Genomic DNA, 16564 nt, shown 5'->3' with positions numbered 1-16564 from the left:
AATTATTGAGGAAAAAGCAATAGCAGTGGAGTTTTCATACTGACTTTGTGAATGGCAGGACAAAGTGAAAACCGTAAAGGCACTTGATGGCATTCTCCTTTTATACTATGTGGACTTCAAGCTCAGGGCAGCTGTAAATAATTTTTACAAATTTATTCTCGAGAAACTATCAAAAATTGGGTCTTATTTTAGGTCTCCCCAAAAATATTAAAATTGACAAGAATAAGTACTATCTTTAGAATATGACAAATATGCTTGTTCCTTTGAGATCTTTTTTTATCCAATTTTGAGACTCTGGTTTTTCATCTTTATCAGGAACAAAAACCAACCTGGCCCCAAAAACGTGCTGTATTTGAAGAAAATACCCAGAGCAAAAACTTTCCTATTCATAATGGAAGAGATCCCAGTTTGAGGAGGGCACCCTCTTGCTTAGAATCATACAGGTCCGATGTTCAAGTATCTCATTGGCAAACACTTTCTCCTAATTTTCTCTATACTAAAAAACTCTTTCCATGAGGCCAGCTCTATGAAGATTAATAATTTCATACTGTATAGTATGAACTATTTACTGCAAGTGGACTGTTCTCTGATTGGGGGACATCTCTTAAAGATACGCATGCCCATAACAATTTTATTGATTGTACATTTCAAACTCATTTTAAGGCCATGTCCCCCTAATAAAAATGGCTAGAGAAGTGCCAGTTCTTTGAAATGGATTACTATATCCATATTACTTCAATATTTTTCAGAGATGTTGAAATAAGAATATTAGGTAGAGTCTAGAAAGACAAAAAGTATATCTGAATGTAATTTTTTACATTTTTTTAAAGATTTTATTTATGTATCTATTTATTGAGAGAAAGCACACATGCACATGCATGAGCGGGGAGGGGGGACAGAAGGAGAGGGAGAGAGAGAATTTCAAGCTGACTCCACACTGAGTGTGGAGCTTGACTTGGGGCTGGATCCCACAACTCTGAGATCATGACCTGAGCAAAAATCAGGAGTCAGATGCTTAATCAAGTGAGTCATCCAGGTGCCCTGAATTTTTTGCACTTCTGCTTTTCCTTTACAAATAACAGGAGAGGAAAAGAAATCATTCAGACCACAAAATCGTACCCAGCTGTGAACGTTAAAACTGAATACTCTCAGGGATAGTTGTTTTGGGAATTTAAGTCTCATGGATGATATAGTTGCCAAGGCTGGGACTTTCCTAATGTTATCTTCATCGGATACTGGCTAAACTTTAGGATATTTAGAAAATTGCAAAGACAGAAAACAAATATGGTATTTTAGTAAGGAAGGGTATGTTTACAACATAAACAAATATCAGAAATTATCAATAAAAATCCCCCCAAATCATGAGGATGTACTTGAAATAACTTCCAGAAATAACTCTATAGAGTTGACTTTGTCTCACATGACTCATTTATTCAGGTATATTTAATTACGTGTATACCAGCAAACAGACATTCTTCTCTACAGCCTCTTTTTTTCCCCCTGAGCCGAGCTTATGTGGGTTCTACCAACTTGATTTGTCTCTATCTCTTCGTACAACACGTTTATAATCAACACTCCTGATTGACATGTTCTTTCCATGAGGTGATACGGTGTCATCTGATTTGTTTTCCGGGAGTTAGAGGTGATGGCGCATATCTCTGGTTATTATCCATTAGGTATACATAGTACAGGCCGACACTTCCTTTCTCATGATCCACAGAAGGTAGCACCGGCTCCATCCAGGGGGTCTCCCAGCATGTTACACAGATGGCTGGAAAAGAGACGATCCAAAGGCTGCTTTCTGTGGATTTCTTACGTCTTCCCTCATCTACAACAAGTTCTTACTCTCATAAGAAGAGCAGATATGTGTTGTGTAGGCACCTTTGACTGGCTTCCTTAACCAACTTGCCTGGTCAAAACTCTTTGTAAAATGGACTGATGACCATGGCACCGCTCACACCACATTGGTGGCTATAACCGTATCATCTTTTTCACTTGAGTCATTGCTTTTGATTGCTTGCTATCATTACTGAAAAAACTATTATCATGAGAGTTCTACAAAAGGCACCGCTTAAAAATACAATCCCCACCTTCCTTACTAGTTGCTGTAGAGAATGCATGTATGTTCTTGGTTTTGTTTGATGCTGGAGTTGTGGCCAGCACGATGAAATGTGTTCAGTTTCTGGCCAGCCCAGCCCTGTTCATTCAAGGTCCACCCAACACCCCCCCCCCCTAATTCTTCCATCAGATGGCTACCTCGTAGTCCCCTCCTTAAGTAGTCCCCTTCCCTGACCTCTCCAAGTGGGGTAGCCCTCTTGATTGTTTGCTTTCCTTGCACCATGTTATTCTCTCTCCTTCACGGGACTAAAAACAATAATACAATTATTTGTGGGACCCTGTGATTCACACCTGCCATCCTCCACTGGACAGTAAGTTCCATAGTGGCTTTTCCTTTCACTATTGTCTGTTTTCCCTCATTACTGTACCCTGAGTAGCTAGCGGTGTGCCTGGAACAGAGTGGACACTCAACTAAGACCAACTGGATGAAGGAAAGAGGATGAAATAAGAGGAGGCAATGAGTTTTAAAAGACTCCTTGCCTTAAAATTCATTGCCATTGGTTTATTTTATTCCTTTTTCTTTTTCCTCCCTGAAGTCATGCCCAAGTGATGTTTTTGTCACTGATGCTCCAGTTTTAAATGTTCTTATGGGGCCTTGGTGACTTGTGATGTATATGTACTTGTGTGTGAGCAAATGTGTGTATAACCCGGTTTGTCTTTGAAGAAATAAATTTATATACTAAGTCATTTTTTCTGTACCTGCTCTGGTAAATATAATGGAATCTAACAGTGATATGTATATTATAATGATCACTCATCAGGACATGATTCTATGTTAAACATGCTTTTATGTTACTATTTACCATATCTGGCTGGGATACAATGCACCTCAAACAAAATGGTGAAGCCTCATTATAAAAGAAAGAGTGAAAAGGAAGAAGCCAACGAGATCTGTCATTTGGCCTCTTCCTAGTTCTTCCCTGACCCCAGGTGGTCCCTGCTCCTCGCTATTAGAACCCGTTAAGTCTGAGAGAGAAATTAAACAGGAATTTAAAAGAATCAACTACAAACCCAATATGCTTTCTCTCTTATGCTTATATTCAAGCTCTCCCTTGGACTGGGGAGGAAATTAAATAATTTTAATTAAAACCCATGGTTTTAATTAAAAGCTAGGGTTCCTGGCTATTTAGGAAAAGACAGGAAATTAAGGAATTAAGAAATTAATCTATAGAGGACTCCACTACCTGCTGCAAGCAAAATAATCTCCTACTGGTGACTGGAGAGATAAGTTGGGGGGGGGGGTGTATGGGCCCGATGCTTCTTCGTTCTAGACGGTAAACCCCCTGCCATATTTTCTTTCAGCGATAGAGGATGAGTTTGACTTTGCTCTGGGAAAGCAAACCCCAGCATTCCTAAAGAAATGTGTCTGCTACATCCGGAAAATTGCTAACATTGAGCGTTTTGTGAAAATCCCAGAGATGGGAAAATACATGGATATCACCGGAACAGAACCAAGGATTATGCGGGATGTAGAAGCCCAAGAGAAGCTGATAAAACTCAGGGATGAATTTATTCCTACTATTGTCGCGTCATCTAATCTGAGAGTGTACACATCTGTTACTCATTGTGACATGAAACTGGGCTATTCCCAAGAAATAGAAAACCATTACATAGAAGGACTTGGTAAACAATTCTATGAGGACATGATTGATATCATTCAGGCAACCGTACAACAGAATTTTGACACCGAAACCGACACGCTCTATGATGAAATCCTTCAGCATTCCTCATTATGTAAGACGTACGCCTCCTTCTACGAGTACAAATGTGAGTCTCTCAACATAGTGCATAAATACGTGCTGCCAAACAAAGCCGGACACATCAACCCTCTCGTCGTATATGGTGGGCCATGCGCTGGGAAGACCCTCCTGCTAGCTGAAGTAGCCAAGAAGGTAAGAGCCCAATCTTGCAAATAATGCTTATTTGTAAAAATCTTCTCCTTTGGGGAAAAAAGATAAATTGGTCAAAATTCATTTCCATTTTCTATGTTTTCTATCTGAATTATAATCAGTCTTTTTGGAATGGACACTCCGGTGTCTCTCATAGGCTGGTATAATGGTTATACTGAAAGAATAAGGCATGTGGGGTGAGGTTAGAGAACAGCTTGATTTTTTTCCTCTTATCGGTCAAACTCTTGTGGTGGGGCCGGTTCCCATTGGATGGAAACTAGGGCACATCTCACAGCTCTTCTCATCCCTCTCAGCAAAGACCAACCCTCCTATCAGCTCTGGACACTAAGTCATTCTCAGTTCAGCAATTAAATATGTCCACTCTGAGGTGATAATTAAAACTTGAGTTTATAATTCTCTCCCGCAGCTGAGGCACACAGTAAGCAAGGCAGCTGCCATGGAAGTGGGGATGTGGTCGTCTTCTCCTTCTTTCATCGCTTAGTACCTCTGACCCTCCATCCCTGACCCCAAGCACATGGCCCCTAGAGGGCTGTGACTCCTGTAGGGTTGTGGCTTCGGGGAAGGAGGAAGGGTAAGGTGGCCAGAAAGTTCTTACGTGACCCATACTGTTCTGAAAACTGGACTCCACACTCTCTCGTCTTGGCAGGTGTCTAAAGCTGCCTCCTAAAAACTGACAAATTATTGAAAACTACATGAGAAAATAATGATGTGCTCCATGTTGGCAAGTTGAATTTAAATAAAATTAAAAAAAAAAAAACCTGCCTCCTAGTTCTTCTGAGGCCTTCCTTTGGATTCCTAGACATCCTTTCCCTCCTGCATCCCCTGCCCTGTCCTCGCTGAGCATCTATAACCTAGAGTTCCCTAAACCCAGAGGGATGCATTTTCGTTTCCAGCTGGTCATTTCCACGGCTCCTCAACACCCAGCCACACACTTCTAGTACCACCGAGATCTGCCGAGATCCACAGCCCAGCAAGCTCCCCCAGACAGGCCCTAGGGAAAACAGAACCAGCAAAAACCACTGTCAGCCCAGTCTTCCCAGCGGTCCACATCTGACATGTGGGAAGCACTCAGGAACTTTTTGCCCTGGGAAACTCCACTTGCAATACAGCAGCTCTCCATCACTCCTCCATCCAAGCAGCTGGCCAGCCTTGTTGGTCAGCCTCCAGATCTCTCAGGTATCTGATGACATCTGTGTCCCCAGCTCTAGGGTGCAGCCTGCAGGTGGTCCATCGCAGCCCTTTTCCCAAGGTAATTAGTGAGGAAACCTCTCAGCCCTCACCCTTGGGAGTGGGCGGTAAGAGATCTGACCCACAGCACCCTAACCTCCGATGTTTTTCTTGGCCTCTTCAAACTCCTTTTTAGGCTGGAGGTGGGTGGTCCATTAAAGGTAGCAAAACTGGTTTTCACAACTCCCTCACAAATCTTGCACGATGGTCTGGAACCTCACTCTGGAATGTGGGGTCTATTGCCTTGGCATGTCAGTCCAAACTGGACTAAGCTAGTTCCATTTTAACCTCCCTTTGCACCTGATATCCATGTCTGATGGTTTATATTTTCCTGGTATTACCTCAGAATCTCTATATTGTTCTTCCTGTGGTTTCTCTCTCAAACACAGAGCTCTCGTTAACATCACAAATGCTCTCGCCATCTGTCATGTGCTACACAATCTCAGGCCATCCTGAGGACAGGAACAGGGACCGTGGTGGTGTACCTTTTCTGGGGATTAGTTTCCAAAGTAAGCTCACAGACAAATTCTGGTGTATAAACTTACTTAAATAAAAGTCCTTAGGAAAGTTAATTTACCATTTCTTAATATGCCAAGCCCAGCTGCTGGTTTTTCTTCTTCTTCTTCTTCTTCTTCTTCTTCTTCTTCTTCTTCTTCTTCTTCTTCTTCTTTCATGATTTTTATTTATTTGAGAGCAAGAGAAGTAGAGAGAGGGAGACAGAGCAAGGAGGGGTAGAGGGGGAGGGAGAAAGAATCTGAAGCAGACTCACACTGAGTGTGGAGCCTGATGCAGGGCTCGAGGCCACAACCCTGAGATCCTGACCTGAGCTGAAACCAAGAGTCCAACATCTAACCAACTGAGCCACCCAGGTGCCCTTGGTTTTTCCTTCTCATGTTAAATAACATGGTTCTCTTTGAATTGAATGCCAAATGCAGTGGCAGGCTTACATTTAGTAGCCATATTGCATCAAAATAAATGATGTGTGTGTGTGTGTTTGAACACTAAATTGTATGTGACTCTTCAAACTTTAGAATTGTTCCAAGTAAATGAGACAACAACAGTATAAGGAGCACATGGGAGCTGAAATCTCATGAGAAAACAGCCATACACACCATTTCACATTCACTCTAGGGCTTTTTCCCCTCCAGAAGAGGGAAGGGTAAAGTCGTTGGAGGGGCAAATGTTGTTGGACTTGACTATATTCAATGTGCATGTGATGCACCTCCCCGGGCCATAGCACAGGAGGTAAAGAATTGTGTGGAATGTGCTGATATGCCTGTTCAGATAAACGGTCCCTGCGGGGCAGTGTGGTGACAGTCGAGTTCATCAAGTTGAGAAATGGTTTTCTGGGCTCTCACTCTTCTGGATATTTTGTCCAAATACCAGAGTGTGTCTATTCACAGTCCAGGACTCTGGTCCCACAAGAAGCCTCACGTGTTTCTAGGTCCCCTGCCTCTGCTCCACTCACTTCTCTCCTGGGGGGATGTCTGTCCTGCCAATGACAATCTTCACTCTCTTTGTGACTTTATGCTCCTTGTGAGGGTACAGATAGACATCTCGTGTTTATCTCTAGGTTGCCTCCTGTGTGCCCAGCATTTCCATGGACATGAGCTCAGATCAGAGGATCGCTCTCTACACGTTCAAGAATGTGTGACTAGGAGGAGAGCGGACAGTACATATAATCATCATAAGCAACCCACATAGGGACAAAATATTGTCTTCTGTTTCTGATTTGCCACTGAAGGACAGTCATAGAAGGATGGCAGGATTATCTTCCTCCATATGGACTTCAGAGCAAACAGCAAATTGCTTATTTTCCTTAATAGTTCATTCTGAAACTGACATACATACTTTTTTTTTCTAAATTTACTCAGATCTTAACCTGAACCACATCTTGAGGAACCAAGTTTCATAAACTTACTTCCTCATGTATAAAATACGTCCCCTCCTAAGCAGTATCCTTGGTGAATTCCAAGGATTACTGAAAGACATCATCTCCCTAAAAATAGACTTTGGGACATTTTTTATATTTTGATCATATCCCTTCTTGCCCTTGCCTTTGTGGCCAGAGAAGTACTAAATTTAGCAGTACTATCACATATGTTATCTCACATATGTTATCTCCTTACCTCTACAATTTGAAAAAACAAAAAAAACCTCCAGCTTTGTCTCTTGGTAATTGCTTAACTCTGAGCAAGTCATTTATCCAGCCTGGGCTGGTTTCCTCTTCTGTTAAATGATACATCATCCTACCTGCCCTACAGAGAGATAATGTGAGGACTGATAACTATTTATAAATTTAAATAGTGAGCTGTCTGTTAAAAATGCAAAGCTTAACAAAAACTTTAGCCAACATTATATAGATTTTTATGACAATGATAAATAATCATAGAGATGACCCTATAGCACCACAATATAATAAAATGCCTCTGAATCATTAAGGATTATAGTCAGTATTTTAGTACTATTTTTATCACATTCTAATTAACTAGGAATTTGATCAGCCTTGTGTGATTTCAATTAGTGAAGATATTTGACCCAATAGAATATGTAAATCACTATTTAATCTATTCATTAAACAAATACTCACTAAGCATCTACTGTGTGCCAACAACCATGCCAGGAAACAGAATACACTGACGAAAAACTGACCATACTGGGTCTGCAGATTTACCATTTGTGAAATCCTTTGTAACTTTTGGAATATAACAAGCTAAGCCTTGGGATTGAATAATGTTATTGTCACCATTTTATTACCTGGAGTAGAGTGATCCTGAGGGTCTCCCCTATAGATTTTAGTGCATGAGCTTTGTGACAGCTCTTTGATCTTCTCAGGTTTTCCCATTTCCTGGTTCTAGGCCACTTCCTGGATGGTCAAGGATACCAGGAGCCTGACCTCTGGAGAGAGGAGATGCTGTTGTACGCAACCACGTGAATATGTATTACCATTCTAAACACTACCTTTATGTTTTAGGCTTACGGCTGGCTACAGGAAGACACAGGACCCGAATCTGACCCAGTGGTCGTCGTGAGATTTCTAGGAACCACAGACATGAGCACTGACCTCAAGACTCTCCTTCTAAGCGTTTGTGAACAATTGGCAGTCAACTATCGGTGTCTGGTTCAAAGCTACCCTAAGAAGATCCATGACCTCCGTGACTTATTTATAAACCTTTTGAATGAGTCTTCGTTGCAGAGACCTCTAGTAATAATATTTGATGCCCTAGAACAGCTCTCAGAGAGTGACGAGGCCAGGAAGCTTTGGTGGCTCCCCGCTCACCTTCCCCGCTTCGTACGAATAGTCCTGTCCACACTGCCCAACAGACACGGGATCCTGCAGAAACTGAGGTGCCTTATCCATGAAGAAGCCAACTACATCGAGCTGATTCCCCGGGACAGGAAAATGTGCAGCCAGGTCCTCAAACACCAGCTGCTGCGGGTCAAAAGGAAGGTCACGTCGGGCCAGCAGATTTACGTGAACAACGCATTCTCCAAGTGCACGCTGCCCATGTTTGTGAACCTGACCTTCAGGGAGGTGAGACACTGGAGATCTCACAAAGACGTCGATGAATCCTCCCTCTGTGTCACGGTTCACGAAAGCATAGAGCAGCTATTTTGGTCCTTGGAGAAGAAGTGTGGTCAGAAACTGGTCTCCAGGGCTCTCGGGTACATCACCATGGCCAAAATGGGTTTGAGCGAAATGGAGCTGGAGGACGTGTTGGCCCTAGACAACAGTGTTATGAATGAGCTCAATGAGAACGCTCGGCCCAGCAATCCCCTGCGAGTACCTTATCTGTACATCGCGAGGCTCAAGGAGGGTCTCAGCGGATACTTAATAGAAAGACACGTGAAGAACGTCACACTCCTGGTCTGGGCCAATAGACACCTGCAGCTCATAGCTCAGAAGTTGTATCTGCAGGACGATGGTGACCTGCGTGCAATGCACACCATCCTGGCAGATTACTTTCTGGGAGTGTGGTCAGGGGGCAGGAGGAAAGCTTTCTGCCTCGAAGACCCGTACTTGAATGGCTGCCTTGACTTGGAGAGCAGGAGCTTGCTTGAGGAAGAGAAGCACTTCATGGAACAGGCCTCCTTTGACCGGCAGGCTCCAGACCAGCCCTGGGTTTTCCAGTGTAATCCACTGGAGCCTGACATCTTTTTCGTCAATCATCGCAAAATGTCTGAGCTCCTACACCACCTGACGAGGTGTGGAAAAACGGATGACCTGCTTTATGGGATCATCATGAACTTCAGCTGGCTTTACACCATGATCAAAATCGGCCAGTTCGACAAAGTGCTCTCCGACATCGAGCTGGCTTACAACTACTCGCAAGAGAAGGAGCTGAAGTTCCTGGCCAGCACGCTCCGTGGCATCAAAAACAAGGTCACGGCATTTCCCGGCTCCCTTTCAGCAGAGCTTCAGCAGCGACTGCTGCCTGTCGTGAGTTCCCTGCCCAAACTCAGACACCTCCTTTTGGAATGTGACAAAGACGGGCCCAAATATTGCTCCATCGTGCCATTGCATTCATCCATGGACGTGACCTACAGCCCGGAGCGCCTCCCTCTGTCCTCGAGCCACCTGCACGTCACCGAGATCCTGCCTACCTGTAACCCCAGTACCGTCCTCACAGCTCTAGAAAACGGCTCCATCAGCACGTGGGACGTGGAAAGCCGTCAACTCCTCAGGCAGATCACCACGGCCCAGTCCGTCATCCTGGGCATGAAGCTCACCAGCGACGAGAAGTACCTCGTGGTGGCTACGACCAATAACACCTTGCTGATCTACGACAACGTCAATTCTTGTCTTCTGTCTGAAGTGGAGATCAAAGGGACCAAGCACGGAAGCGGCTCCACCTACATCAACGGATTCACACTGTCCGCCAACCATGCCCTCGCGTGGCTCGAAGCCAGCAAAGACGTCACTGTCATCGATCTGCTCTACGGCTGGCCTCTTTACCAGTTCCACTGCTGGTACGAAGTGACCTGTGTCCAGTGCTCTCTGGACGGCATGTATGCCTTCTGCGGACAGTACCTGAACACCACCACCATATTTCATTTAGGGAGTGGGGAAAAGTTATGTACGGTGACCTCTGAATTTTCGGGGGGCTTTGTGAAGTTCCTTCTAATCTTGGACACGGCTCAAGAAATGGTCATGGTAGACAGTGAGGGGAGCCTTTCTGTTTGGAATACCGAGGACATTTCCAACCCGCAGTTGACCGATGACTTTGACTGCCGAAGAGAGGACAGCGAGGTGGTCAGCATTGAACTGTCGGAGGACCAACACGCGATTCTGATCTGTAAGGCCCTCAGCATTGAGCTCCTAGATACCGGCATGTGGAAGGTGGCGGAGAAGTTCAGAGCTAAGCACAACGAACGCTTCATCTCTGCCGTGCTGTCCAAGAACGGTGACTGCATCATCGCCACCATGGAAAATACCTCCGCTGTGTTTTTTTGGAGGCGGGACACAGGACAATGCATGGCGAGCTTACAGGAGATCTCAGGTACCATAGTCAAGCTCGTGAAGTCCAGTCACCACAATATGCTGCTATCTTTGTCAACCAGTGGTGTTCTTTCCATCTGGGATATAGATATAATCACAGCCATGTCCAACATAGATAAGACTGGGAAACCCATCCAAAGTCTGGTGTTACCCGCTAGAGGGGAAATCATTTATTCCCTCGATGGCTCGGATTGTGTCCACAAGTGGAACTTCAGCAGCGGGTTCCTTGAGGCAGTCTTTAAGCATGAAGGAATAGTCGAGCACTGCGTGCTGACGTCCTCTGGAGATGTCATGGTGACATCAGATGACAAAAGCAGCCAGTATGTCTGGCACACCAGCAGTGGCGAGAACCTCTTCCGAATCAACGGGCAGAGAATATCTCAGCTGCTCATTACGCACAACGACCAGTTTGTGGTCTCCCTCTGCGAGGAGAATGCCTCCAGGGTTTGGAGGCTGGCCACAGGCCACAGGGTCTGCAACATCCTGACCACCCTGCAGAATGCCTTTATAACCTCAGCAAATACCTTCGTGGTGGGAATGACCAAAAGCAAAGTGCTGGCAGTCAGTCTCTGGACAGGAAGCATCACCAAGAAATTTTGCTGTGAAGATGGCACCACCATCGTAAATTTTAAATTGATCCCTGACTGTCCTGACATCATTGTGTTTATCACATCGGCCGAGACGGTGAATATCTGGAGTCTGACCGATGAAGTCATCTGTCGCCGGGTGCAACTTCCAAACAACTTCTTGAAAAATCTGGAGGATTTCGAAATTTCTCCCAATGGAAAGCTAGGCATTATATCCAGGGGAGATGAAAATATCAACGTGCTGGATTTACACAGCGGTAAATTACGGGTGGTTCACGCCTCCGGGGTCATCTGGAGGCAGAGGCTGTCTCGAGATGGTCGCTACCTGGTGTACATTTGTTTCCGAAATGGGGAGGAAGAGGACGAAAACGGTGCAATATCCAGTTTAATTGTCATGAGACTGGCTGATGGCAAAAATATCGGTGCTTGCTCCCTGTACAAAACACCAACTTTTCTCGCCCTCTCACAGAGGCACCTGAACATCATAGTGGGTTTTGACGACGGGAGTATAGGGATATACACGGTGGTAGACCGCGTAGATGCTGCGCTGAAAATTAAAATTGCCACTTCAAACAGCAGACAAATTTTCAACAACGCGACACAGGCATCCAGGCCAAAGTGTAGTAGTTACTGTTTTAAAATGTCTGTGGATTGCTTATGGAGGGAGTCGACCGAGGTCTTTGCAAGAGACAGTCCCATCACGGTGAGTGACTCCACTGAGCCCAATGAGGCGACACCGTCCAAGAAACACAATCCCTGCTATGACCGGGTGTGCTCTGCCCTGGAATCCAGGGGCCATAGCTACACCCCTGACAACTGAAGAAACTTTCTTCCTGTTCAGTGGACATGCACGATACACGTACAAAAGGAAAAAAAAAAAAAAAAAGAAAGTATCTTTTGAGTCCCAAATGATAAAGTCCTCATTTCTTAAAAGACGGGAAAGATGCTGGAGTTCCACTGTTACCATGCTGGTCGAAAATACAGAAATGTGAAATTGGTTCGGAGTTTGCTCTTTCCATCAAAGTTAATCCACGAATGACGCCTTGGCAGAGAGTCTCTGAAAATGGTGTTTAACTGGCTACGTCAACTGGAAGCTAGAGGATCTTTCCTAAATTAGCTGTGCGGGAGGCAGCAGCGTAACTTGTTCAGGTGACAGAGGCTACGACTATATGCAGACCCCTTGGGCTGGAATTAGCGCTACAGAAATCGTTTGAAATTGTGAACACACAGAGCTGTTTGACCTCCGATGATCATGTGGCCGTACGTAAACACAGCCTTAATCTCTCCTTACATTTTACAATCCTGATAACTGTGTAAACCCAGTCTGCAGATGGAAGGTCAAAAGGTGCAAAACCACGTAACAAAAATGCCCCCGTGTACCCCCAGTTTCCCAGGAGAAAGGACGTGGAAGGTGAGGCCACGAACTGGACCGGGCATGAAACCGAAGTGCCCCTCTCCTAGGGCTACTGAGCACGCAGTCAGCTTTCGTTGCAATACAGTTGGGACAGTTGCATGCAAAGGGTCTCTGTGTAACGGAACATGGGATTTTTAACCAACTTCCTGGGCTGCGAAAGAACACATTCGATAAGAAGCCACAATCGTTTCGTGTCTTTTCGAAATGCCTATCTGTGCTGGGCGTAGAGCGGAATTACAGAAAGGGCATTACAGATTTGGTCAAGACATCTGTTCATTTCCATCATCGTACTAACGAGCGTCTGGGCTATTCAGTCCGTTGTATGGAAGCATACATTTTTTCCTAAATCCCTGCGGTAAATCTTGAGAGAAAGAAAGCTTTCTTGACACACCATCTATGAAATACTGGAGACATTTGCCTTACTCTCACTCCTCTTCTTTCCTATGTAAAATGCAGACAGATGACCAAATACTCGGGGACAAACTGAATATGCCTGTCTTTGTGCTAAAATACTCCATAAATCTTAAGGGTGTCCAAAGGTTCTTTATTGTCCCTGTTTGTAATCACTTTCTTACTTCCCCACACCGTATGTATGCTTCTTCCTCCGTCACCCTTTCTGCTGGAGGGCTCTTCGGAGCCTTTTATAGTCTCTGCCGTTTCCAAGCAGAAGCTGTGAAATGGCACGAAATACTTTTTAAGGGCCACTTCACCTATTGAAAAGAAAATGTCACATCCCAAAAGGGGGAAAATGATTTTCTCCCTTTCATATCCTCCACATGGCATGGCCTTGGATGACTTTTCAAAAGGTATCTGTCCGTAGCGGTGGTTTGGGTTTGCTTTGGTTCGGTTTCCAAGTGACAGTAGTGACTTGTGGCAGCAGAATAACGACCGAGGAACCGACGTGTGCTCTCAGCCCAGCTCCACCACCCACTCATCGCGTATCCGCAGGCCGATCGTTAGCCTCCCCACTGGATTGTTTTTTGGAAACTGCAAAACCAAGGTAGTGATAGCTTTTGCCATAGCCCTTCTAGGGATGTTGGGGGGCAAGGGGAGGGGAAAAAAAAAAAAGACAGTGACATCTTGATTGTTTTTGCTAATGGGAGAAGCCGAGCGATCTAATCCAAAGGGAATCCGAGCTCATTGCATGTCACTTTGGAAAGCACTTTGACGTGTAAGCATACAGAGATGGGATTCAGACAAAGACCTCCCTCCGTGGAGGAGGACTTTTTTTTTCAGTATGTTCCTCCTAATGTAGCTACCAGCCAGAAAGGGGGTAGCCCAGAGAAGCCTCAGCCCACGTAGAGATCAGAGCTGATTGTATGAGTCAATGCTTTTTTTTTTCTTTTTCTTTTTAGCTCTTCTGATGTGACACATTCCTATTCCTGTCGTTATCACTTGGACCCCCACGCCGCACATTTCTAAGAATTAAATGCCTAGATGGATTAAATGTAGTGTGTGAATATTCTATGTAACAGCCCATAGAGTTTAACAAGTGACTTGAATGATTTTTCCTAACTTGTTTGCAACTGATAGCTCATATTGAATGTTTTTATGTAAACTTTGTATTGTTGGGAAGAATTACCCAATCAGAGATTTATATTTTCATAAATGTTACATTTAGTTAAATTTTGTTACAGAGTTGTTACACTAGAAAATTATTGCAGTCTTCAAAGGATGTACAGTCTTGTGTATGTATTGTTTGTATGAATAAAAGATAAACTACTTAGATTTGTGTGGAGTTTTTCTTCCCTCACTTTTGCAAGTATAGAGATTTTCAGTAATAATAATAATAGTAATTGTTCATGCTTACTGTACACCAGACTCTCTTTTTTGGAGCTTGGGGTGCACTAAGCCATTTAATCTCCTCTACAGCCTTATGGGGTTGGTACTTTCAGTATTCCAAATTTATAGATGTAAAAACCTAAAAACAGAGATCCAGGGGGAATAGCTGAACAGGATTTCAATACACTATCAATGTGGTTTTTGTTACCTTTTCCAAAGCACATAAAATATAGCATTGAGTATCCAGTAGGCACTTACTCATAATGGCCTATAAAATGTTTTCCAACTTGTAGATGAGAGACCAGGCTAGGCTCTAGAGAGCACTAGAGGTCTTTGCAAACTCTCAGTGCTTTCAGGTATACCACAACTGTTGATGGATTCATTCAGCAAGTAGTCATTTGGTCATGCATTTTGCTAGATGCAAAGATTAGTAAAGTAGCTTGTGCCTTCTAGGATTTCACAGTCTTCACAGGAAAACAGACAGGAAATGAGTTCTATGTGTAAGGACAGAGTGCTTCCTTCTGGGGCTTGGGGCTGAGATGGGAAGAATGATAACCAAGGAGTCATCCCACTCATAAACTCCCTCTCGGTGAGAGGGCAGGACCAAGGGGGAATCTTCTCATGGGCACCTTTTCCCATTTCTTGCCTCTGGGAACTGAGAATCCCCCACACACACACGCCTCCCACACACACACACACGCCTCCCACACACACACACATACACACTTGCAAAAATTATTTTAAACAAGTTAGCAATGAAGAGCTTAAGTGATGATAACTAGGAAACAATCAGATGAAACTCTGTATCAAGTTTCACAAACAATCATTCTCAGAGAAACTTAAAATCAAGGCAGTAAGAAAAAAAATTGAAGAAATGACATATCTGGTTTCATCTTCGTATGGCTGAGACATATTTCTGCTGAGAATTTACCCCCCTTGAAAATGGTCCTTAATTCCACTCTCCATGCTGGGAATTCCTTCTTGGATCCTAATCTAAATCCTTTAGGTTGAAGGTTAAACCTTCTCTCTCAGTTCGGAGAACACGCAGAGGAGTGGATTGTCATTGTTTGCATAAAAGCATGTCATATACATGGAGTTGGCTGTTTAACAAACTTAAGACTTAAGTAATCTTCTTTCCTAGGGGCAAGGACGCAACAAATACCGTGGGTTTGCTTTGTCCAAGGCATCATGTTTTATGCCCTAGGATGATCTAAACGTTAGTCATGCACAACCCCTGAATCTAAAGGAGACACAACTCAATTAGAGCAAAAAAGAAAAAAAAAAGTTGTTAATAAAAGTGAAACGCAGGTGCTGAGAATACTTTCCCAAGGAGCAATTAACTCGAACTGGGATTCAGAAAGAATGGCCAGGAGGAGGTGACAGCGGAGGAGACTTGAAGGACAGAAACTTAGCTATCGAAAAGGTCAAAAAGACATTTCAGGTGAAGCAAAATGTTTGTGTGAGCACAAACAGGGAATCAGGGAGAGTCAACATATACTGTGGATGACCTCCGATGCCACGTTGGCTTTTTAAACTTTATTCTGGGGGCTCCTGGCTGGCTCAGCCGGTAGAGCATGTGACTCTTGGTCTTAAGGTCATGGTTATTTAAGGTTATTTAGAGGTTATTTAAATACATACATATATATATACATACAATTAAACTTCACTCTGTAACAGGGAATCATGGGAACGTTTTTTGAGAAGGGGAAAGGCCTAGTTGAAATGGTATTTTGGAAAACTCAAACTCATGTCAGATGGATCAGAGATGGGGACCAGAACTGGTCATGTCAGAAGACCAGAAGTTGGGGACCAGTAACGAAACTATGGTAATGATCTGAGATAGATAGAAGATCTTGATCTTAGGACAGCAGCACTGAGGGTGCTAAGAAGAGGTATGATCTCAGGGCTGAGCTGACAAAGCTGTGTGATGAGCAAGGGAGAACCCACACAATTCCAGCTCCAACTGCAACTTGGCGGAGGGGAGAATCGCAGATGTAAAATGAATAGGTTAGGAGATGAAAATGAA

The 16564-nt window shown here is 44.0% G+C and overlaps 1 protein-coding gene across 3 annotated transcripts in view; it reads left to right on the top strand.

Moving 5' to 3' along the window:
• NWD2 (NACHT and WD repeat domain containing 2) overlaps positions 1–14482 on the top strand; it is a 174063-nt gene extending 159581 nt beyond the window's left edge. For 2 of the 3 annotated variants that reach the window (XM_072737906.1, XM_072737907.1), the window contains exons 6-7: positions 3421–4010; positions 8230–14482. In XM_072737906.1, coding sequence (XP_072594007.1) covers positions 3421–4010; positions 8230–12162 — 4523 coding nt within the window. In that variant the 3' untranslated portion in view covers positions 12163–14482. The remainder of the gene's footprint in view (positions 1–3420; positions 4011–8229) is intronic. The other variant, XR_011997212.1, reaches the window with a different exon arrangement.
• Positions 14483–16564: the final 2082 nt, after the last annotated feature.

Source organism: Vulpes vulpes, chromosome 14 (genome assembly GCF_048418805.1).
Source record: "Vulpes vulpes isolate BD-2025 chromosome 14, VulVul3, whole genome shotgun sequence".
In the NCBI taxonomy this organism is placed as follows: domain Eukaryota; kingdom Metazoa; phylum Chordata; class Mammalia; order Carnivora; family Canidae; genus Vulpes; species Vulpes vulpes.
This window is presented reverse-complemented; position numbering and strand designations above follow the sequence as displayed.